The sequence below is a fragment of the Zingiber officinale genome, chromosome 6A (genome assembly GCF_018446385.1).
Source record: "Zingiber officinale cultivar Zhangliang chromosome 6A, Zo_v1.1, whole genome shotgun sequence".
In the NCBI taxonomy this organism is placed as follows: domain Eukaryota; kingdom Viridiplantae; phylum Streptophyta; class Magnoliopsida; order Zingiberales; family Zingiberaceae; genus Zingiber; species Zingiber officinale.
In genome coordinates this window covers 112361803-112385907 of record NC_055997.1, presented here as the reverse complement: position 1 = coordinate 112385907, position 24105 = coordinate 112361803, and the positions used below count along the sequence as shown (strand labels likewise).

The window sequence follows — 24105 nt, the reverse complement described above, 5'->3', positions numbered from 1 at the left end:
GAATTTATAGTATTTTATGTGATAACATATTCATTTTAAAAATTATCCATCGGAAAGTTCATTCACATTATTTTACACGTATATTCATGTATTTTAGACACTAAATTACACACACACACACACACACACACACACATATATATATATATATATATATATATATATATATATATAGAAAAGTAAAACAAAAAATATTTAACCTGTCGTCGTCAATGTCTTGAAAAGTAGCATAATGTTTATAAATCTGGTTGGCAGCTAAATCAATCGCGTGGTAATCATAAATGACGAAATGAAGAAGGAAACACACTATATAGAATTCGTGCAACTTGATATAGCAGAACGATTACATGCAACAACAATAGCTACAATTGAGTTTCAAAATCTCTCCACCTCAAAATTAGAGCCCTTCCTCAACGAGTACAAAGTGGGGCCAAAACAAAAACAAAGAAGAAGAGATCAACAAGGCAAGGCGCAGGTCGCCACCCACTGCAATAAACAGATCCATGAAAGGAGGTTATGGCCTACACTTTTGTTCTGCAAAACAAAATTGAACGATTGCTGAATGGATAGATGGACGGATGGATAAATGGACAGTCTCCCTTTTCTTTTATCGCTTTACTGTTGTTGGGAGAAATCGATGTGAATCCATGTCGACAGAATTCACCAACGCTCCCTGGAACTCGACCTGGACATTGAGAAATGGCAAAATCAAGCAGATTAGAAACTGAATCAAACCTTCAAAAGAATAAGTTTGGAGTTGAGAGTTTATAGCCCGGATAGAAGAAAATGTTTGCATAAAAACTAAAAAAACTACATCTGTACCAAATTTTGATTATAATCAACCATATAACTAAGATAATTGTGAAAGAAACTTCCCTGGTGAATGAGTGATCAGTAATAAAAGTAAAAATGGAAATTAGAGATGTACCTGTCACTATTTCTACCATGAAAGAAGCCTTTATCATTCCCCCTCTGAAATCCTCTTCTGTTGTTTGCCATTTTCCCCCCTTCGTCTCCAGCCGCACCCCTTGATTGTGGTCTGTCAACAAATTCAGTGCTCCTAGATCTCTCTGACATGCCAGATTGAGATGGCGACCTTGTAGATGAGGTATCACTCCTACCAGCTGCAGATCCTGGTCTACTGTTGGTGGTTGTGTATCTTTGACTAAATCGAACAGCATTGTCCAACTGGTAAGCCAGAAGCTCCAGATCTTTTTCTTTGCTTGCAATCTCATTGTGAAGCATAGAAAGTTGTTCAGCAGGTAGGTTTGAACCCCCATCAGTTTCAATAGCCAGTGACTTCAGATGATTTATCTCTTCTTTTAGAAGCCTTTCTTCATTGGTTTCAGATCTACAATCCAATTGTACAAGTCTCATGTGAATAAAATAAGAAATAATAACACAAACATAGGGACTTTAATGAAGATGTTTTGCCAATAAGAAATACAAGACTGACCGAGCAGGACAACTATAAGAAAAATCATTACACAAGAAGATGTATCAAACCAAATGGAAAAAGACTTCTATGTCATTATTTTTTATTTTCAAACAATGAACAACATACTTTGAATCCGAATAAATAGTTTATGTAGAAATTTGGATATATATAATCCACAAACAAACATCTCCAATAATCGGGCTCTTTATCTACCCTTTCCATATCTCTATCAGATGCCCAAAACTAGGACACAAACACTCCAAGTGGATACACATGAACTTGCACCCATGTTGGATACCGAGTACAAGTTCAAATAATGTAACAAATGTGTACGTGGAATAAATTTGGTTCTTTGAAAAAACTAGAAGTTGCAAATGTTTTGTTGCACCTTCATTTGAGATTAGACAAGACCGCTCAATCATCATATGCGCTTGTGGTCCTATACATGGTGAAATATAAGAAAACTATACCTTTCTTACAAGTAGAAATACTATTTTATTAAGAAATATATCATACTGATATTAATATACAATACGTAATGAAATCTACATGCTTGCATTCAAAAGGATATGTCAAAAACAAACATAATATCAACCAAGGATATGTATTTTGACAATTTGCACATAACCATATTCACATTTCTATTTGTATCTTCCAAAGGGGTAAACAGAATCAAAGACATGGATACAATTCCAAATGCCTGAAATCCAAATCTATTTTAACTATATTGAACTCCAAAAAAACTCATTCTATATAATTGATTTCTTCAGTTTCCATAATTTTATAAGCTCATTTCAATTGCAATAGTTTCTTTCTGACAAGTATCCTTGATATCCTAGATTCATATAATTTTATAACTATATCCATGTAACAGTTGAACAGAGTCCAATCACATTTGAGTCCTCTCCTACTTGATTCATTGTTTCTAATTCTTGATCCACTAGTCATACAATTATATTGACAGGTCCCTCTTAGAAGATACTCTTCTTTCCAGTCCCCAAATCTAAACCTAACTATTTCAACACAAAAAAGGTCCAACAAATTCAACAATACTAAATATGGTTGGGCATAAGTTGATGATTAATTAAGAGCAAGAATGAGGGATCAACAAACATTTGCTTGATGCAAGGAAGTAAAGGAGACATACAATTCCATTAAGTCTATCACTAATTTTATATTATATGAACAAATATTAGTAGTTGTGCAATCATATAACCCATAAATTAATAACAGATGACAAATAAAATATAGTCATTAAGGCCACAAGAACATCAATAGAATTAGATAACACGATATGAAACTTTTAAATTGTTTCACTAAGCTTCTTGGTATTTCCCATCATCTAGAAATAGCACGGTAAGCATCATCACTTGATCATGTTGAAGCAACATTTTGACTTCACCTATTAATTAAGCTTCATAATATGAAGCGCATTAGAAGCAAATAGGAAACCCATCTTCAATTTGTATTTGTGTAAATATAAAAAATTCTAGGTTAAACTAAGCGATACTAATTTTTTAAAAAAAAAATCAAGAGTAGCAATCCAGTAGCAGCCCTAAGAGCTACAGTGATTACAGAAAGCAATCAGTCTCAACAAGGCAAAATATGGCAACTTCAGAAATTTATCTATGAGAGATGGAGAACATATACCTCTCAACCCTATTGTGCTCCAAGTCAAGGTCAATTTTCTTCCAATCGACTCCCTTTTCTTCCAAGATAACCTCGCGCGGTTTTGCATTGCCAAAGGGGTTCACTTTTGGCTTAGATTTAATGACCACCTCTTCCAAGCTCAGACTCCCCTGCCTGCTTGACTGTGAACTGGAAGGTCTGCTGGAATGAGAGCTAGTTGGTCTGCTGGTGTTCTTCATCTCATACTCAGAGTTCATCTGCTTCCAATCCACCCCTTTCTCAGCCAAAACCTCTTCTCTTGGACGTGCAGCACCGAAGGGGCTCGGGCGAGTCTTAGCAGGTTCGCTTGTTGGTGGTGGTGAGTCAACATCCCTCTTCTTTGGAGGATTCAAAACGAGCCTTGGCCTCCCTATTTCGCTGGGAATAGATCCTTCTCTGTCCCTCCCCCATCGATTGGAATCAGATGATGTGTGAGGATCCCTAAACTCTGATCCAAAGCTTGAAGATTTGGAAGGGAGAGGTTTCTTCATAGATGCCCAGTTATCTACCTCGTCAGCCTTCGATGAATTTCCATCGCCAAAACCATATGTATCTCGGCGACCACCATCACTCCGCAGAGGAACAAACGCCTTCTTTCCGGCTCCCCAACTATCCACCTCGTCAGCTCTCGATTGCAGGTCCAAATCCCTATCCCTAGGAGGCGGGCCTCTCCGTCCCTCGTCAAAACCACTGTTACCCCTTCTCCCTCCACCCCACGCACCGTCTCTCTCGCCAGCCCCAAACGACCGGAACCCGCCGCCGAGGCGGCCGTGCTCGAGCTCATCGTGGGATCGCTCCCTCGGGCCAGTGGGGAGGCGGAGCATCTCCTCAGGGGTCAGTCCCTTAGACGATTCAAAAGCAACCGAGGCGCCGCCGGTGGCGACGAACTGGGCCAAGGGTATGGCCGCGTTCTTCTTCTTTTTCTTCTGCTTGGTAGAGGCGGAGGAGGCCGACTCCTTCAGGCTGGGGAAGCTCTGCGCAAGACTGCCGGCGACCGCCTCTCGCTCGCGCTCCTCCGCCTCCTCCCGCTCGGCATCCAGCGCCCATGCGCCGACGCCGCCCCACGGATTGGACATGCTTCCGGCGATGGGATCAAGATCGATTCTAGGGTTTCGATGGGGAGAGGAGAGTTTTCGTGCGCCTCAAAGAGGGGGAAAAAACGGCGGACAGTGCTATTGTGCGCCGGAGGATGGAAGAGAAAGGGCATCAATTAGGAAGGGAAGAGATTGCCATCTCCAATTTATATTATTTTTACAAGGAAAAATAATATAAATTTCTTTCTTAAAAAAAAAACTAGAAAGAGCAACATTTTTTTAAGGATCTAAATTGAAATCCAAATTGTTTGGTAATAACGATTGAGAATTTATCCACACTGATTAGGAAAATTTTGATTAATTTCTTTCCATTAAAGGTGAAATAGGATCACTAATTGTATTTTTAGCAATCAATTTTAATTGTCAGTTTGATAAAAATTCGGTTTTATTTTTAAAAATATTCCTACTTATAATTATACCTCTGTTTGATAAAATTGGATTTTTATTAATTAATTGCATTTATTTTTTGTATAAATACTTAAAAGTTAAAAGTATCTCTTTTTTCGAAAAAAAATATCTGCGTTCATTAATTAATAAGATTATAATTTTTTTATTATGAAATATAGTAAATAATTACATTTGTTTCCTGTTTAACAAATATTTTAAATGTTCAATCATGTTTATATATGTATCAAGCTTTAAATTTTCATATATTTCGAAATTTGAAAATTATATTATATATATAGCAAGCTTTAATTTATATTTAGCAAGCTATAAATTTTTCATATATTTAAAAAATTATAATATCAACTAATAATTTTCTTTAAATTTTCTTATTATTTTTTTTAAATCTTCTTCTTTCCTAAAAGTATTAAGTTTGATCTTAATCCTCTCAATACTTCATATATTTATTACATTAATAAAATAATTTGTTATTTTTAATACTATAAATTAGACTTAGTAAGGTGCGTTAGACTTATACAATAGTGAAATATAAGGACGACGCTCAAAAATCCCAATAACAATCTACTGCAATGTGCTCTACCTCATAAAAAAATTAATTTAATTTTTTATATCAAATATTAAACTGAAAAAAAACATATACTAATCTTAACCAAAAGGTAAAAAAAGATATACTTTCTAATATTGTCATCCTAACCTTCTCCGCTCATATTGCCAATTGTAAAATATACAACTAAAGAAAATCATGACAATACATATTTTTTTTATTTAAAAAAATATATTAATATAATTTCATTTTGAGCTTACTAAAATTAATTAGTAAATGGTTCAGATTCTTAATAAAAATATATATATATATATATATATACTAGTCATAGTATTATAGTAGATAAATATGTGTAAATTAGTATCTCACGACCTTGACAAAAAAAAAATAAAATTATTGCCCAAATCTAATTTGGACAATAAAAAAATTTACATTTTTCAGCAAATTTAACTTTGGACAATAAAATTTTAAAATTATCTTCCAAATATAAGTTTGACCTGTAATAAATTAAAATTACTTGCCAAATCTAACCATAGCCACACAAAAATTAAAATTATCAGCCAAATTGGCCAATAAAAAATTAAATATTCTTGGGCAAACCTAACTTGGCCGGTAATTATAATTATTTTTCGGCAAAAATTTATTTTAGCCGATAATATAAAATTTTAATCACATTTGATGTTAGCCAAAAAGTCAAGAAAGATATACTTTCTAATGTTGCTGGTCCAATGTATTTATAGAAATTTCTCAATCCTATGATATGAGATTAAAGAGAATTATAACAGTACATATTTATATAAAACAACTAGAGAAGAAAGGACATTAACATAATTTCATTTTGGGTTTCACCAAAATTAGTTATTAAAGGGAAAGCTTCTTAATAAAATAGTAAAATATATTAAGATATTTTAGTTATTTGACAGTTTAATCATTTATTTTTTTTTGTAGTCCTTTCCACTACATTATATATTTAGTTAATTACTAAACCACTTAGCTAAAATTGTGGAATACAAGGTAAATTTCAAATTACTAAATCACATATCAAATTTACTTTTGTCCCTCACTATTCACTCTTGTCCACCCTAATAGATTGCTACCCTAATCGATTTAGATATTGTTTATCAGTACAGTAATATTTTGAATTTATTGTTACACTATAACAATCAATTAAAAAAATCAAATTCATGTTCAAAATTGGTCTGAATACCCGATATAGAATCAAGTCCAAATATGATAGGCTAATTTTCATGATTATATTCATATCCTCAAATATTTTTTATATATATCATATTGAGTGCAACAGTTTGTTAAACACGAATGTATATGAAAAATATGAATTCGATTATTATTTTAAAAAAATTGTCACCCTAACCTTCTCCGCTCATAGTGTTGCCAATTGTAAAATATATAACTAAAGAAAATCATGACAGTACATATTTTTTTTATTTAAAAAATATATTAATATAATTTCATTTTGAACTTACTAAAATTAGTTAGTAAATGGTTCAGATTCTTAATAATATATATCTATATATACTAGTCATCATGCACAACGTGTGTGTATGATAGTAGTATCTCACGACCCTGGACAAAAAAAGATTAAAATTATTGCCCAAATCTAGACAATAAAAAAAAATTACATTTTCCAGCAAAATTTAGGACAATAAAATTTTAAAATTATCTTCCAAGTATAAGTTTGACCTGTAATAAATTAAAATTACTTGCCAAATCTAACCATGGCCACAAAAAAATTAAAATTATCAGCCAAATCAAACTTTGGCCAATAAAAAATTAAATATTCTTGGGCGAACCTAACTTTGGCCGGTAATTATAATTATAATTATAATTATTTTTCGGCAAAAATTTATTTTAGCGATAATATAAAATTTTAATCACATTTGATACAAGACTAAAAAGAATTATGACTGTGCATATTTATAAAAAACAATTAGAGAAGAAAGAGCATTAACATAATTTTATTTTGGGGTTCACCAAAATTAATTATTAAAGACTAAGATTCTTAATAAAATAGTAAGATATATTAAAATATTTTAGTTATTTGAATATCAATTTAATCATTTATTTTTTGTAGTTGTTTCCACTACATTATATATTTAGTTAATTACTAAACCACTTAGCTAAAATTGTCGAATACACATATCATGTAGGTAAATTTCAAATTACTAAATCACATATCAAAGTTACTTTTGTCCCTCCGTATTCACTCTTGCCTACCCTAATAGATTGCTACACTAATCGATTTAGATATTATTTATCAATACAGTAATATCTTGAATTTATTATTACACTATAACAATCAATTAAAAAAATCAGATTCATGTTCAAAATTGGTCTGAATACATGATATAGAATCAAGTTCAAATATAATAGTCTAATTTTCATGATTATATTCATGCCCTCAAACATTTTTTATATATATCATATTGAGTGCAACAGTTTGTTAAACACGAATGTATATGAAAAATATGAATTTGATTATAATTTAAAAAAATTGTTGCTCTCAATATAAAACCTTTTATAACGTATAAAACTTAATGTATATACAATCAAGTCCAAATATCAAGTCGAAATGTATATAGAATCAAGTCCAAATATGAATTTTATAACGTATAAAACCTAATTCCATTTCATTACAAACTCTTTAAAGTGTTTTCGACTAATTATGTTCATATTCTCAAACATCATTTTCATACGTCATAATATTTTTTTTTTAATATGAATCGGATTTTTTAAATTGATTGATATAATGAAACGTGTCTGAATAGACTATAGCACTATAGCAATCGATTTGAAGGGATAAAAATGAAATTTGAGTACATGATCTGATAATTTTAAAATTTATGGACGTGATTTAAGTATTCCATAATTTTAGCAGCATTATTTAGTAATTTACCATTTTATATTTTCTATTTTATTTAATTAGTTTGAAAAATCTTCACTCAATTAACTTTTTATAGGTTGTAAAAATATTCAGAAATTGAGAAAAAAATTAAGGTATAAATAAGCTTAACAAAATAATTGAGTTATTTTTGAATAAAATAATGCATTAATTAATACATGGAAGTGGAGCTAAAAATCTCACATCTTCAATCAATGTTATGTACAACTGAAAAATTAATTGAGCATTAACTAAATTTAAGGTCTAAATTCCTATTAAATCATTGATATTTGATTAGAGAAGAAGATCTTCTTCATGGAGGTTTTGCATCTTGAAATTAAATTGAAAGATTAATCTTTGCATAGTTTAACAATGCACGCTACTGCTTTAGCCCAATACTTGATCCTTGCTTTAACTTCCTTTGGATCATCTCCTGTAAGTTACACAAACAAATTTAGAGTTAGATTTCAGTTAAACAACTAGAAATAAATTCAAATAAACGGAAGAAAAAAACATCATAAAAATTGTTTTTTGTTTTAAGATTTCCAACCAAATTCTGATTTCCATGCTAATAATGATTGATCTGGAAGTTGGAAAACCAAAAAGATCAGATAACAAGAAGGAATTTTTGAATCAAAATGCGAATAAGAATTATATGAAGAAAAACATTAGCAGAATTGAGTACTTTTCTTAGATTTTATGTCCAAGAAGAAGAAATTTTGATTGAAAAGGAAGTTGAAACAGGAGGAAGACGAAAAGGCTTAGAGGCTTTTATCAACCAGGACAGAGATCGGAAGAAACGAATGTTTTCCACCAATTTCAAGGTCGAGAAGAAAAAAATCTTGATTGAAAAGAGAAAATCAGTCGATTTTTCAAACATTGATTCCGAGTTTATGGCAAAATCATCGAAAAGATGGGTTTTTTATCATGAAACCGACCAAGAACCCTAAATCGCAGACAGAGAACCAAAAGGCGGCGACTATACCAGGAGCAAGGAACTTCCAATCGGCGACTAGGGGCGAAGCCACAGGCGAATCTCCATCCGTCCTACCATCCCGCTGCGACGCCGATGCCGCCGGCTGGCCCCTCGGGTAGCAGAGCTCCAGCGCCGGGAGCGTAGTGCTCAGCTTCGGGATGTCCTCGTAGCTGAACTCGAACCCTAGATCGACGCACCCCTTGAGATCCTCGAGGTCATCGGACGTGAGACTCGTCGACCGCCCCAATCGACCGTCGCCGACCCCAACGTAGCCCTCGAGCATCACCTTGCTTGGCTTCCGCTCCAGCGTCCTCTCCTCTGTGCCGCCTATCCGGCCTCTTCCCCGCCTCTCCCGAGCCGCCGCCACCGCTGGCACTTCGCAGGCCTTCGCCGTCGTCTCCATCTAGAGAAGAAAAGGGTTTGGAAATCTCAAGCGTCTCGGCCCGCCAATTTCGGTACTTATAGGGTTACGCTTCGGTGGCCGATGGAATGATTTGTTATGTGGGGCATATGGCATCCTACGTGGCATAATTAATAATTTAGCTGGAAAAGGTCAAATCTATTAAACGAAAAAGGCATAACTTGCCGAATATACGATTTTCAAATTAATCGATTTATTAAATTTGATTTTTGAATTTCAATTTGTAAAAAATCTTATTTAAATATGAGGATTATTTCTACCTGAAAATTTTAAATATTATTCAAATACTTCAGTTTTAAATCTTCCCTATTTTTTAAAAACTTTTTCTAGTAAATTTAAAATATCTATAAGAAATATTTGAAGTAATTTCCAAATTTATATATTTACCAAATAATATATATATGTAGGGTATATACCATGTCATTAAGATTCTATTATATAAAAAAAATTTAACATAAAACTAAATCTAATTACTAAATATATAAGTGAAATTGATTGTTCTTAATTAAAATGTTAAAAATTAATGATTATGACTTAGCAGTATATTTGCCATATCTTTAATTAACCTAAAAGTTATATTAGTAAATATATTTATGCATATATTTTCTTTGCAAAATCAATATTTTAATAGTAAACCTATAAGTTATTTGAATAAAAGTACAATTTTTTTAGAATAATATTTTTAAAACTAATTAAATCACGTATTTAAGAAATATTCAAAATGCACGTCTATACATTTATTCTCTAAAGTACTTCTCATGCCTCTTTATTCATTATAGCTCCAAATCAAATTATGAATTTAATTTTCCTTAAATAAATTGGAATAATTAATTAAAGTAAATAAAATTTAAACGTATATATGAACACAAATTATAAATTATTTGTTAATAATATTCATAAATACAATTTATGAATCATATTCATCCATAAATTTTTTATCAAATTTTTAAATAGACAAAAATTCTTAAAACAAATAATTATTGTTATAATTAAAGATTACATATATTATATTATCAAATGTAGTAATATAATCAGATTACATTATATTATAAATTTAATTATATTACAAATTAAATTACATTACACACAGCCAAATGTAGTCATAATTTTTTCTAAGAATTATTTATTTATGAATAGTTACTAAATTCTTAAAAGAAAATAAAATCCGTAGGGAAAGGAGTTACTGGATCTTTTCTTAAACACAGGGTGTATTCAGCGCTTAATATTAAGCGGCCTAAATTTTTTTAATATATATATATAAAGGGGATATCAAATAAGTACAAGTATAAATAAAATTTTATCACATCTATTTTCATATCAGAATATCTGATTATTCAATCAAATCTAAAAATTCCTTCAATATTCTCCTCCGTTTAATTGAATATCAAATTTTCTATTTTGACTTGATAGGAAATTATCATTCCTACTTTTATAAATTTTCGTTTAATTAAATATCAAATTTTCTATTTTGACTTGATAGGAAATTATCATTCCTACTTTTATAAATGAAAATGAGTCCTTGTTATTGAAGTAGTGTATTGTAATTTTAAGAGGTATTTTAAAAAAGCTGTTAAACTTCCACCGCTTAATAATTTTTTATTTTATTATTATTTTTTTTTGAAAATTGGTCCCCTTCTCTTGGTTCATCCCATCTCCTTCCACCACCACCGCAGAGATGGCCACCGTCAATAGCGCCGGCGACGCCAGGATCGTAGTGAGTTTCGGAGAGATGCTCATCGATTTCGTGCCGACCGAGTCCGGCGTCTCGCTGGCAGAAGCCACAGCGTTCTTGAAGGCCCCCGGCGGTGCGCCGGCCAACGTTGCCATCGCCGTCAAGCGCCTCGGAAGGCGGAGCGCCTTCGTGGGCAAGCTCGGCGACGACGAGTTCGGCCACATGCTCGTATCCATCCTCCGCGACAATGGCGTCTCCGACGCGGGCGTCGTCTTCGACTCCGGCGCACGCACCGCCTTAGCATTCGTTACCCTCCGGGCCGACGGAGAACGGGAGTTCATGTTCTATCGCAACCCCAGCGCCGACATGCTTCTCACGAAGGCCGAGCTTAATGTGGATCTCATCAGAAAAGTACACGCCCCTTCCCCTCTTCGAGAAATTAATCGTCTGATTTGTAAATTTTCTCGTATACCTTGCCAAATCTCGCAATACCTCTTGAATCGACAGATCAAGGCCCATGATTGGTCCCAAACTGATCCAAAAGCACTATTCTTCAAACCTGTTGATCTAATACCATAAACTTTCAATTTTTAATTAATTTCCAGATCTTTTCTGATCCGTATTGTCTTTGTGCGTTTGTGTTTACATTATTCAATCATATAAATCACCACAAATTGAATCTTGAGTTTATTGTTCTGGAATGGATGCTTCTCCAGGCTTCAATATTTCACTATGGATCCATAAGTTTGATTTCGGAGCCATGCCGATCTGCTCATCTCAAGGCCATGGAGTTGGCCAAGGAGGCTGGTGCTCTTCTGTCCTTTGATCCAAACCTCCGGTTGCTGCTCTGGCCATCACCTCAGGAGGCTCGCAAGCAGATCCTCAGCATCTGGAACCAGGCCGATATTGTCAAGGTCAGCGAAGTCGAGCTTGCATTCTTGACTGGTCATGACTCTGTGGAAGATGAAGTTGCCATGCGACTCTGGCACCCGAACCTGAAGCTGATGCTAGTAACCCTCGGAGATAAGGGATGCAAGTACTACACCAAGGTACACTGTCTACATTGTTGTCACTGAGGAGAACATCTTTTAGTCAAATGCACCAAGTTGATCAATTGGCTATCTTGGGCAGGATTTTCGAGGACTAATTGGATCCTTTCCAGTCAAGCAGGTGGATTCAACAGGTTCAGGCGATGCATTTGTAGGCGGGATGCTCCGAGGAATCGAAGAAGACCGATCAACTTTGCAGGCAAGTGAATGTGAAAGCTATTGTTGCTCAAGAATTTGCTTGTCATTGCTGACACTTATGCTCATGGAATTATTGCACTGAACGTAGGATGAGAAGAAACTGAGGGAAGTACTAAAATTCGCCAATGCATGTGGGGCGATCACTGCTACCAAAAAGGGGGCAATCCCTTCATTGCCAAATGTAGCTGAAGTCATGCAGTTGCTTGAGAAGGCATAAGTACACATATTTCATGTTGTTGTTTACTCTGATTTACAACAAGCTTACTATATATGCCTTTGGAACCACATGGCTCTTAATTCAGTAGTAGCTTGTTTTGTTTATAAAAAATTTCAATAATGTACTGTGCTTATCTATTTCAAAGGGGTCTTTGAGTATGGTGATATGAGATATAGCTCAATGGCAGAAAAATATCCATGTTGTTAACCAAATAGTCAAGACATATCACATGCTTATGGTCGTTTGTCCAAACTTAAGCTCTAATTGCATTGTGTAGACTTTTCTTGTGAAAGACGAGTAATTAGTAGATAAAATTGTAAGGCTGCAAAGGTAAAGCTTCTAAAATTGTAAGGTTACAAAGGTAGTTTTAGTTTGTTACCCTCTAGCTTCCTAGAGAAAAATTCAGAACCAATACTTGTTTGGTCTACTGGTAAGCATGTTAAATGCAAAACCCTATTCGCCAATGTTGGCAGGGTTTAACCTTATCGTTTCTTCTTGGAACAGAAAATAATCTGACATCCAATGTGATGTTAAGATACCTCGTGGTAAAGACCAAAAATATAGAAGAAAAAAAAATGAACAATTCAGAAGTTTGTTATCAGTGCATGGCATTTCTTACCAATGCCAATAATCAGAGTTTGCTTTTCTGTTTAGTAAGGATTAGATTCTTACTCCAAGTAGATAGCATAGGATTCTCCTCAAGTCCAGGAAGATTTTCTGGGATCTTATAAACAATTAGGTAACCAGACATATTGTTGCCGTATCTTTGATAAAATTCTGCCACATCCCAAGCCTAACAATATAATTAACCATACCTACAAACAAGACTAAACCCATTTCACCTTAAAAAAAACTTTCATAATTGTAACAGCTGAAACATTTGGAGAGAAATCAAATTTTATGGCATTTCAATTTTTTTAACAAACAAATTGAGTCAGGAAAGAACTTGCTAAGGAGTTTGATGTTTCCTGATTGTTGAAAAATAAGCTCTTTGATAAAACAAAACAGAACTTTTTTTGTGGGAACACAAAGCTAGATCTATGGGAATGTGTAAAGTAAAAGCTTCTCTTGCCCCATTTTTTCATGATCATATCTATCCCAGATTCTACAGAGTGCTTGATCCTCATGGTTTATCCCTCTTAAAATCAATGTAGTAGACAGAAATAACTACTAATTTTTAAGTCGCGTCACATTTATTATATACTTGTGAATTTGATCACTTTGGATATGCATTAGGAGTACCCGTTGTTGTTGATCAAAACCAACTAATGATCATTATCTTGCAATTCATCATTCATAATTGCCTTGAGACACTATATTCCTTTTTTATTTTTGAATTCTACCGAAAGTGTTTCAACTTATTATGCCAGTCTTTTCGAACAACAACCTTGTGCCATTATGAATTGTTATTGCCTAGTGTATTGACCCAAGTTTGGTCGGTTGAATCGAAACCCAAAAACCAATGGGCTGATCTGACCTACTCAGTTCGAAAACACTGGAATTTAGGACTATTCTATTTTCTAAATCTGTTAGGATTTGATCCTCGTCTCATTATAACAAATTTATCACTCTCTAATTTATGCATCCTTATATTTAGATAATGAGGACTGAATTTGTGCCTCATACCTTTGTTTTGTAAGAATCAAATTAGGCACCCGCAATGTTAACAGATGTTGGGTTGTGAATTATCGGATACCTAAAAATAAATTAACTATATAATTTTAAATATTAATTTATAGATGAGTTTTGCAAAAAAAATGATTTATTGATATTAATGAGTAAACTTAGTTTTCAAGTTCATTTACATTTATCAATACTAAAATATATGTATAAATTGAATAAATTTAACCTTGGTAAACTTAATTTGTTATTACATAATTTATGACTAAACTATAAAATAATCTAATAATAAATTTAATTATTTTATTTTTTATTCAAATAAATAAACCATTTATATTTTCGGATATAATAATAATAATAATAATAATAATAATAATTGCAAGAGAACTAGAGGGCCGGTAGTTGTCAAACGCTCCTACTCCCTCTGTCTCTCGCCATGGCCTACGAAGATGACAAATCCGCGGTCCTCAGCGACGTCGAGGGCGACGATGATCCCCTCCCTATTGTCCTCCCTTCTTCCTCCGCCAGTTCTTCCTCGGCCTCGGAGCAGCGCATCCGCGACCTCCTCGCCGAGCTCGAGAAGGAACGCAGCGCCAGGAAGGCCGCCGAGGGCACCTTCAGCCGCCTCAAGTCCATGGCTCATGACGCAATCCGTCAGCGCGATGATGCGCTCCGTGAAAGGGACGAAGCCGTCAGGAGGCGCGACGAGGCCCACCGCGAAAGGGACGAGGCATCGCGATCCGCCGAACGCACCGCAGCGGAGCTCGCCGATGCGATCCGACTCAGAGACGAGTCCATGAAGCACAAGGACTCGCTACGGTCCGAGATGGAGACTGCCGCGCAGATGCTCCTTTCCGGCATCGGCAAGATCTCCAGCAAGGTCAGCGGGTCCAAGAACTTCTCCGCCTCCGGTGGTCTACCGACTTCCCAGAAGTACACCGGTCTTCCCTCCGTGGCCTATGGCGTTATCAAGCGAGCGCATGAGATCTCCGAGGAGCTTATAAAGCAGATTGACGCCGCCTCGAAGGCTAGGGATCAAGCCAGGGAACAGGTTGAGCAACGGAATTACGAAATCGCAATTGAAATTTCGCAGCTTGAGGCTGCAATTGTGAGTCTCAAAGAAGAAGTCTCCAAGAAGAGCTCGGAGCTGCAAAACCTGGAGCATGTAGCCGCTGAGAGGGGGACACGGATCTCAGAGATCGAGAGTGAGATGTCCAGACTGGCACAGCTAGGTGAGGATCGTGATGCCAAAATCAAGAATTTGGAAATGAAATTAGAATCGCAGAGACCGTTGATCATTGACCAGTTAAATCACATATCAAAGGCCTATGAACAGATTTGTGAGATTGTTAAGAGTGTTGTTAAGAATGATAATGATTCTATGCTTATTTGGAATGAAATGAATGTTGATGATAATTTGCGCACTTTGTTGGATGGGACTAAGTCTGTTTATGAACTGGCTAAGGTCGCAGCTGATGAAGTAAGGGGTCGGTTGGAGGAAAGTAGCAGTGAAATTAATAATTTGAATGAGAAGGTCTCAGAACTCTTAGCAGAGAAGCAACATATTGTGACTTTGCTCAGGAGTATGTTGTCGTCAAAGACAAATGAAGTGCGACATGTGGCAGAGGAGGGTCTTAGAGAAGCTGGGATAGATTTGAGATTGGACCATTTTGATGGGAACGAGTCTGATCAGAATGAAAAAAATGAAGTGTATATCTTGGTAATCTCGCTACCCTAATCTTGATTTTGAGGTTTTTCCTAGCCAGAAACTATTAGCTTTTATAAAACCACGTAAAACCCTTAAAATGAAATGCACATTATCTTGCAGGCAGGTGCATTGGGAACTACTGTAAAGGAATCACAAAATAAGATCATTGAGCTGCAGTATTTGGTAGAAGCACTCAGGTACTTGTCATGTTACCTTAATAATGATATGAAGAATTTTATTAAACACAGTAGACACTATGAACCCTGAACTGAAAAACATAAATTTTCATTTCTAGAATTGAGCATTTAACCTTGTCTAATTGCTGGTATACCTTACATCGTAGTCATTTGTAAGGTTACTATTTGTAATCTTGATAGATTATAAATAAGTTAACAAAATATGAATATTTATGAATATTGATAAATTTCTAAGATGGCTTGAATTAAGTAGAGTTGAAGGTTTTAGGGGCAAAGAAGATCAAAGAAATCTCTTCTTAGAATAATTAATATGATTTAAATAATCTGAGGATTACTAGTGGTAGAGAATATACAATTCAGTGATGAGATGAGGTCCAAATAACTCACAAACAGAGCTCCTGCTGTAAGAGATGGCCTAGTCAAAGATCAAGGTGCTTTGCACTAATGTACCATAACTTGGCTTTCCAAGTTGTTCTCCTTGGGTTTGAGTCAAAACAATTGATGAACTTTAAACTTGTAGATTTTAGTTTGTCATGTAGGAGTAGGACTCACAACCAGCCATTCTGCCATATCAAAATGGATGAGTTTTTTGGTCAAACTTGATACTGTGAGTGCCACTTGTGGCATGATTAAATATTTTGATACTTTGTGCAATTACATCCAGCATTAATCTTGCACTTGAATATATGCATCGAGCAGTTATTGTCCAATCTAGTTCTGCAGCTCCTGTGATTTATGAGCTTGTCTTAAAATCCTAAATCGATTCATATTATATGCATCTGCTTTTTTTTCCCTGGAGAAAGGGCAGAGTCTGGTCTACTAAAAAACCGTTTGGAAACACAAACGAAAGAGATTGCCCAGCTAAAGCATCATATAAAGGAGCTTGAGGCGAAGGAACTAATGGCAAACGAAAATGTAATCTTTCACTCCTATTTCCAGTTTATACAGTTTTAGTGTTGAAAGTTGGACATGACTCGGACAAGTGTATTTATTTAATTATTAGATATTTTTTTAACATGAAGTAGTAAATGAAAATACACGTCATTGAAAGGTTGAAGGACTCATGATGGACATCACAGCAGCAGACGAAGAAATTTCAAGATGGAAAGCTGCTGCAGAACAAGAAGCAGCAGCTGGCAGAGCTGTTGAACAGGAGTTTCAGTTACAGGTGCAGTGCAAGATGCTTCTAAGATACACTTTTTTTTTTAATCATGATAGTGAAGTTGTACATTTACCTTTTCTTAGGCATAGTAGAATATTTGGTCCACAACTTGCTAATATTATAGAAAGTAATTCAACTCTTGACAGTACAGCTCTGAGAAATCTTCTCGTTCTTCTGGATAAACCACTGAATATAGCTTAACTTTTAGGTTTTTGGTATATATATATATATAGACTTTTTTTTTACAAGTTCTACTTTTTAACCACCAGAAGCATCAGTACTTGTAAATTCAAAATTTTTAACAATCTATAGAACTTAGATGGCTAATATTGCCACATTAGCAATACTAACATGGTAGATATGGGTTTGTAAAATCACATGATCACAGCAGAACATTAGATGTCAGAGATAAAGAAAACTATAGAGATTAAATGGAGGGAGTAGCATCTGTAATTTTTGTGAACTTTTAGCCCTGTTTATATCAGATTGACAGAGTCCTTGTTATCATAATAATGATTTCAGTAGGGGCCAACCATGATTTAGCCCTAAGATATGTAGTTCACTATTAATTTTCAGGCTCAATTGGTAGAATGAGAATTTGATGTAGTGTTACTTGCAGAATCAACAGCAGGCAATGTATCCAGGAATAACCTACCATCAGTCTTATTTGAGAAATTTTCTTGTTCTCATCATTAACACAGTTACCTTTTTGTTCCGCGAGGAGTTATACCCTTCATGGTGTTTTAACAAAAAATAATTATTTAGTTATTAATAGTTGTTAGTTGAGAAAAAAGATAAATCTCAACAGTCCACACAGATCTTACCACTCGTAGACGATATATTTTCAAGAATTCAGCAATAGAGCTTGACAACCTAAAAAGGTGCAATCGTTCAACTGACCCCTAAATTCATGGGACTGTGGGACCTTGATTGTTGTCTACCTTCTGTTGTAGCTAATCCCTACATAATCCCATCTTTCAAACTTTTAGCCCTTGTTTCTTATGTAGCTTAGTAATATAACTTATGATGACATTACCAATTGGTGCAATGATTTTGCAATTTGATAAACTGATGAAAATTTGTGGTGTGTGTTTCATAGTTTTATTGCCTTTTTCTGGCATTAACTTATTTGTTTTCTTGAATTTCCAACTGAATTGCAGTTGTCAACTCTTAGAAAGGAACTGGAAGAGACAAAGCAAGCAACCCTAGAATCTGAGAATAAGCTCAAGTTCAAAGAAGAGACTGCTGCCGCAGCCATGGTTGCTAGAGACGCAGCTGAAAAATCCTTGAAATTGGCCGACATGAGATCCTCAAGGCTGCGGGAGAGACTTGAGGAGTTAACTCGGCAGCTCGAGGAATCCGAAAACCTAGATGATTTCCGGAGCAGAAACAATTATCGATACGTGTGCTGGCCCTGGCAATGGCTGGGCTTGAATGCTGTAAGATACCATCAACCCGATGTACCACAAGGTAACAACGAGATGGAATTGTCAGAGCCCCTAATGCAGGGTACATTATGACCGGTCGAAAGAAAGAACCTGTAAATTAAGAGCTAAGTGTGATGATCCTCCACATTTATCGATCATTTATAGTTCATATGATTCGTGTCATGATTTGGATCCTTTTAGTGTTGGATGCAATTTTTGTTGGGGGAGATGTTTATTCCAACTGAGACATGACCCCATTTGAATTCCTTTCTCAAGGGCATCATAATGTGTAGAAGGGATACAAATAATTATTTTACTATAGTGTTAATATTATTGGGTTTTTGATGGATTCATTGCCAATGTTTTGGCACATTAGCTTCAATGTATGCCATTTTCCTTTACTTGATTTTAGAGAAATTTCTATTTGAGGGAGAAATGATATCTTCTGCAATCTCAAAAGTATGAAATAGAGTATTAATATTTGTTAAAAAAATTATGACTGATAATAAAAAAATTATAATTCCATAAAGATTAATATTCAAATTAATGAATCTCTATTGTTCATTTTTGTAAATGTGATATTGTAAATAAAATAATAATTGGAAGTTGAAACAAGCCTAAATTTATCGCATCTTTGTTCATCGCTCTACAAAGTAAACAACAAAAAAACAAATTCATACAAGTAATGAGGTCTTGTAGACAAAATCCTTACGACAAATATTCTTTTTATCGTTGGTTCTACGAACATCAAAATGCAGCACGTCGTGGCCTCTCCTCTGCGACATTCACTCGCAATGCTCGACCGTCCAAGTTCTGTCCAATTGCCAATACAAAAATAGTTACTAGATGACAAAAACTCTTTTTAGAGTTTCAAATAAGTATAGATCCACATAGAAGCAACTCTTTTATAAAAAGTCGTCATTCATAGAGAAAAATGTACAGCTCTCATCATCATTGTAGCATTGTCATAAGTTGTGTTCGTCCCAATTATCTGAGGTTAACTACATGAATTTATCTCTTAGTTAAACTATATGTAAGGTTATAATATTATAATATTCAAATCTCTTAAATCATTTTGCATTACGATAAATAAAGTTTTTTTTTGTTCAATTCAACCTTTAACTATTGAATATGTTCACATCTTTGGCAGCTGCATTTGTTGTTCCTGAATAGTAGCATTTTTTTCCCCTTATTTTTATCATTTCTAGTAATCCTACACATCGATCATAACAATCTCATCTTCGTTATGCTAATAACCATAGATCTTTGCAAGATGAACTCTAGTCGAGTAGATAATAATGCAAGTAAATAAAGTAGGGCGATCAAAGTATTGTCACCTGTCCATCAAGAGCAGCAATTGCATCATCCATTTCGGTCTGTGATTCCATCTTAACAAAGCCAAATCCACGTGAGCGTCCAGTCTCTCTATCGTACACCACCCTTGCTTCCACAACCTTACCGTGCTCACTAAATATTTGCTCCAGACGACCATCATCCACTTGCCAGGACAGGTTCCCGACATAGATTCTGAAGGAAGGCCCAAAAGTACGCGGAGTTCTCTCTACGCGAGTGCCCCTGGGGGCTGCTTTGTTCACAGCTAAAAGCCTGCCATTAACTTCCTGTTCCCAAAAGAAGCAAACAAGCTAGGCAAAATAATTCGATAATGACGAAACAGTTGCTACTCTAAGCACCAATGGAACTTGAGATATAAGTCAGACGATAGCCCTACTAGCCGGCACAAAAACGATGCAGGTAGGGATTTTAGACAGTAAGGAAGACAAATATCATAGAGTTCCAAATCCAGTAAATGCATTCAAAAATATACATGTAGAGAAAACAAATAGCATTCAAAGAAACAAAAGGGTATGACAAGCAACCTTGCATCATGCAAAACTAACATCAAATGTATGGAAGCATGAAACAATTTCAAAATGAGTGGTGCAAACATGCAACAAAAATCGAATGGTTCCAAATGAATCATCCAATAACAGTCCGAAAGGTAAGAGAGTAAGTAGTTCATTATGAGATTGGCCCAATTCGGCCTAAACAATCAGACACCTTTTTTGCTAACCTTGCCACATTGTGATGCTAAGGCATAAATAATGTTTTGCTACTTCCTCTTTGTTATCAGATTCCATTTATTTTACAGTCGAGTTGGGTTGTACAAGCCCATGAACATTGAGGTGTGCTCCGTTCTTCACTGTCATTTTTCCACCAGTAAATCATTGAACTCATCCCATTCTACTCAGCCCAAGTAGGCCAGTTGAACAAGCGACAAAATGAACACTTGGACAAGGCTTGTAGATAATGAAGGTGATTGAAAATTAGAGTTAACAAGTCTATGTGAAAAAGACCATCACAGGCTTGCAATAAGGTAATCGAATGGCATTACCAGTATACTCTCTGCTTTCAGTGCTGAAAAGCTAAGCTGACAAAGAGGAAAGCAGCAACTTAATGCTTAATTTTTCATTGTGGATTGCAAACTCAGTAAAAGCTAGAAACAGAGTTCTACTGAATATCAGACGAAGGAATATGACTCTAGGGATCAGAGGTTTCCCGTGCTTTGGCAATGTTGACCACATCATATCTGGTTTCCTGTGCCAGTTAGCATTTAAATGTATGCATACTGTGCAAAGTCCGCATAAAGACTATAGAAGCCCAATTGGAAGCTCAGTCTAAGCTAAAATGTCAAGGCACTTATATAATCATATTTAGGCGCGCCCAAGACTTCAAGAGGATTTCACTTAATCATGTGGGGAAAAAAGGAGGCAACTTTGATATTATGTAAAAATCCAACATGAAGATCAAACCAATCCAAATGCCAAAACTCTTATGCGGAGGTGGGGACCTTGATAGTTGAGCATGCAAATAGGAACTTCACTTGATCATGTGTGATTGTAGGAAGAAGGTGATTATTATTACTCGCTCAAAGATCATGTTTACCAGACTCATTGTTACAAAGAATGGTTACATAGAGCACTTGCAAACAAAGATCAAACAAAGAATGGTTACTTTCCTAACATGGATCAAAAAGCATATGTCCACACTGAAAGGTGAGTTACATTACACATCTCTAGCTTAAAAAAACTCTCTCTTCTAGTGAAATAATTCAAATTGCTGCAATGAACAAATAGTGCAGACAGCTTAAGAAAACATACAGTGTAATTGATGAATAACTAAAATTAACAAACATGTATCAGAGACCACACCCTGCACGGTCCAAACTCAACCCTGATGCAGCAACTGATGCTAATAAAGGAATTGCAATGGGCATTGTGACTCTAGATAAGTAGACAAACGGTTACTGTATCAATTTACTAATCTGCAATTTCAATTTACCAGGAAAAGGAGATGTAATAGGGGAGACCGTAAAAACCAGTAGTTTGAAGCTCCAAAATATTCTCCTCAAACGTTTGCAGTGAGCACATTGATTACATGATGACATTTTATATTTGACATAGGAGACACTCTAGGGCATATTAAGTCTAATTAAAGATAAGACAAGTAATAAACATGATGACCTCTTGAATTAAGAGAAATATTCATCAAAGCAATGTGCTTCAGTAACACGGACAAAAAATCACAATCCCAACATTCTAAAGAAGACAGAGGAAGAAAAGTTGTATAAGGTCCTAATGAAGGAAAACTAAAATTCCAAAAATGCAGAAGAAAAAGATACTGAAATGTTGGGCATGATTCCTGCAATCAAACCTAATTGGTTCGCTGAACATCAAAACTATTGAAACAAACTAAAATTGAACTATTCAAAATTGCTGAAAAAACTATTCAACAGTCCTTGTTGTCTTTATGCAAATCTTGTATTATGACGCAAGTACATGGTGAATCATACAAACATCCATCTATGTTCACAAGACGAACTATCCACTGCATCACTTCAAGCCAGATAAAATACAAATGCACCCTTATGCCCATACAACAATTATAAAGATAAAACACATGAATTGCTTAACAAGATTTACTACCAAAGTACACACCAACAATCCAACAATGTTAACATACACCACAGCCCTGTTGTTTATTCACCTTTCCACAACAGAACGCAAACAAACTATATGTTCCTACTATACGGGTTGGTTTGTTGTACACCTTTCTCATTTAGAAAATTTGAAGGCCCAAAATTTTGGTACCTTAATCTAGAAACTTTAAGCAAATTTTCTTTCTATGTATGTCCAGTTGGCCGCTAACTATAGTCCAAGAATTTCCAGTTCCATTCTGTATAGTAATGTGTCAACAATGCAAAATAGCAAATGAAGGGGTAAGTGCTGAACCAACACACAATCAATACAAGCAGGGTACTTGATGGATGCAAAAGAACATACAGCATAAATAGGTAATTTTTTCACTAACTTGGATAGCTTTTCAGCATTAACACGGAGAATTCTTCTACCCAACTGAACTAGAAAGAATAATCAACAACTAAATAAACAGGATAGAACTTACATATCTGTGGAACGTTTCTACTGCTTTTTCTGCTTCTTGAATGGTGCTCATTGTCACGAATCCAAAGCCACGACTTTGATCTGTCTGCCGGTTGTAAACCACCTGCAATACCAGATGAATAGCTTAGAACGGAACCAAAAAAAAAAAAGAAATCCCATCTAGTTTACAGTATCCCTGGAAGACCATGAAGAGTTCTGCTTTCTCACCTCGGCAACCTCGACAACGCCAGCTTTCCCGAAGAGCTGAGCCAATCGCTCGCTGTCCACATCGTAAGGGAGGTTCCCGACATAGAGCTTAGCCTCCTCAGGCGGCTCAACATTCTCCTCTTCTTCCCCCTCGACAAATCCTCCGTCTCCTTCGGCGATAAACCCACCCTCCAACGCCTGGTCCTCATCACCCTCGTACTCCTCAATCCCAGCAGCGGTACCCTCATCTTGGAGAGCCCAGTCGGAGGTCTGCGAGACGAGCGGAAGAATAGGAGGGTTCTTTTTGAGGTAGAAAGAAGAAGCGGAGCGAGAGAGGTGGAGGAAGGGCTTAGAGGAGAGAGGTAGTGACAGGAGAGGGAAGGACGGCTTGGAAGAGAAGACGACGGTGTGAAGTGAGGGAAGAAGGCCATCCGCCATCGACACGGAGTGGAAGGTCGTCGCGGCCGCCGCCATGGATTAGGGAGGGAAGAGATAAGGAAGAGAAATAGAACGAGAAATGGGTAGTTTCTCAAAACAGCGCACAAGATTTATAAATTTTCATAATGCTCCCAAGATTTGATATCTAATTTATTCTTAAAATATCTCACGCAAAATACCTATTTACCGTTTAATATTACCATTTACATTATTTATTCATTACAAAAAGAATAATTTAATAATAAATTAAAATTTTTAGAGCACTTTGATATTGAGCCATTTTAAAAAATTATCTTTTTTAAAAAATTACGAGACTTAATTATTCT

At 35.3% G+C, this 24105-nt stretch overlaps 5 protein-coding genes across 5 annotated transcripts; 2 read left to right on the top strand and 3 right to left on the bottom strand.

Annotated features, from left to right (window-relative positions):
• Nucleotides 1-309: 309 nt before the first annotated feature.
• On the bottom strand, nucleotides 310-4312 carry LOC121997475 (eukaryotic translation initiation factor 4B2-like). Its single transcript, XM_042551892.1, has 3 exons — nucleotides 3089-4312; nucleotides 929-1351; nucleotides 310-685 (listed from the first exon to the last, which is right to left on the bottom strand). Exons 1-3 carry the CDS (start codon nucleotides 4180-4182, stop codon nucleotides 661-663), a joined length of 1542 nt encoding a protein of 513 aa, XP_042407826.1. The 5' UTR covers nucleotides 4183-4312; the 3' UTR covers nucleotides 310-660.
• A 4086-nt stretch (nucleotides 4313-8398) lies between these two features.
• On the bottom strand, nucleotides 8399-9427 carry LOC121995161. Its single transcript, XM_042548977.1, has 2 exons — nucleotides 9034-9427; nucleotides 8399-8481 (listed from the first exon to the last, which is right to left on the bottom strand). The coding sequence occupies exons 1-2, from the start codon at nucleotides 9425-9427 to the stop codon at nucleotides 8399-8401; spliced, it is 477 nt and encodes a 158-aa protein (XP_042404911.1).
• A 1627-nt stretch (nucleotides 9428-11054) lies between these two features.
• On the top strand, nucleotides 11055-12747 carry LOC121997474 (fructokinase-1-like). The gene is made up of 4 exons (XM_042551891.1): nucleotides 11055-11528; nucleotides 11834-12166; nucleotides 12249-12365; nucleotides 12453-12747. The coding sequence occupies exons 1-4, from the start codon at nucleotides 11121-11123 to the stop codon at nucleotides 12579-12581; spliced, it is 987 nt and encodes a 328-aa protein (XP_042407825.1). The 5' UTR covers nucleotides 11055-11120; the 3' UTR covers nucleotides 12582-12747.
• Nucleotides 12748-14587: 1840 nt separating this feature from the next.
• Nucleotides 14588-19096, top strand: LOC121997472 (uncharacterized protein At3g49055-like). Its single transcript, XM_042551890.1, has 5 exons — nucleotides 14588-15921; nucleotides 16030-16106; nucleotides 16910-17021; nucleotides 17158-17274; nucleotides 18429-19096. The coding sequence occupies exons 1-5, from the start codon at nucleotides 14638-14640 to the stop codon at nucleotides 18786-18788; spliced, it is 1950 nt and encodes a 649-aa protein (XP_042407824.1). The 5' UTR covers nucleotides 14588-14637; the 3' UTR covers nucleotides 18789-19096.
• Nucleotides 19097-19291: 195 nt separating this feature from the next.
• LOC121997471 (28 kDa ribonucleoprotein, chloroplastic-like) lies at nucleotides 19292-23841 on the bottom strand. The gene is made up of 4 exons (XM_042551889.1): nucleotides 23363-23841; nucleotides 23157-23258; nucleotides 20033-20314; nucleotides 19292-19508 (listed from the first exon to the last, which is right to left on the bottom strand). The coding sequence occupies exons 1-4, from the start codon at nucleotides 23813-23815 to the stop codon at nucleotides 19443-19445; spliced, it is 903 nt and encodes a 300-aa protein (XP_042407823.1). The 5' UTR covers nucleotides 23816-23841; the 3' UTR covers nucleotides 19292-19442.
• Between the last annotated feature and the right edge of the window lie 264 nt (nucleotides 23842-24105).

Bases quoted from the DNA above. Each gene is read 5' to 3' on its own strand.
- LOC121997475 (XM_042551892.1), bottom strand. From the start codon at position 4,182: ATGTCCAATCCGTGGGGCGGCGTCGGCGCATGGGCGCTGGATGCCGAG. The intron at 1,352-3,088 runs GTATATGTTCTC...ATTGGATTGTAG, and splicing joins GAGCACAATAGGGTTGAGAG to ATCTGAAACCAATGAAGAAA. The intron at 686-928 runs GTACATCTCTAA...CTCAATGTCCAG, and splicing joins CATGGTAGAAATAGTGACAG to GTCGAGTTCCAGGGAGCGTT.
- LOC121995161 (XM_042548977.1), bottom strand. From the start codon at position 9,427: ATGGAGACGACGGCGAAGGCCTGCGAAGTGCCAGCGGTGGCGGCGGCT. The intron at 8,482-9,033 runs GTATAGTCGCCG...TGTAACTTACAG, and splicing joins TTGGAAGTTCCTTGCTCCTG to GAGATGATCCAAAGGAAGTT.
- LOC121997474 (XM_042551891.1), top strand. From the start codon at position 11,121: ATGGCCACCGTCAATAGCGCCGGCGACGCCAGGATCGTAGTGAGTTTC. The intron at 12,167-12,248 runs GTACACTGTCTA...TATCTTGGGCAG, and splicing joins GATGCAAGTACTACACCAAG to GATTTTCGAGGACTAATTGG. The intron at 12,366-12,452 runs GCAAGTGAATGT...CACTGAACGTAG, and splicing joins AAGACCGATCAACTTTGCAG to GATGAGAAGAAACTGAGGGA.
- LOC121997472 (XM_042551890.1), top strand. From the start codon at position 14,638: ATGGCCTACGAAGATGACAAATCCGCGGTCCTCAGCGACGTCGAGGGC. The intron at 15,922-16,029 runs GTAATCTCGCTA...ATTATCTTGCAG, and splicing joins AAAATGAAGTGTATATCTTG to GCAGGTGCATTGGGAACTAC. The intron at 16,107-16,909 runs GTACTTGTCATG...CCCTGGAGAAAG, and splicing joins TATTTGGTAGAAGCACTCAG to GGCAGAGTCTGGTCTACTAA.
- LOC121997471 (XM_042551889.1), bottom strand. From the start codon at position 23,815: ATGGCGGCGGCCGCGACGACCTTCCACTCCGTGTCGATGGCGGATGGC. The intron at 23,259-23,362 runs GTGAGAAAGCAG...CTGGTATTGCAG, and splicing joins GCGTTGTCGAGGTTGCCGAG to GTGGTTTACAACCGGCAGAC. The intron at 20,315-23,156 runs GTAAGTTCTATC...TTTTGGGAACAG, and splicing joins TAGAAACGTTCCACAGATAT to GAAGTTAATGGCAGGCTTTT.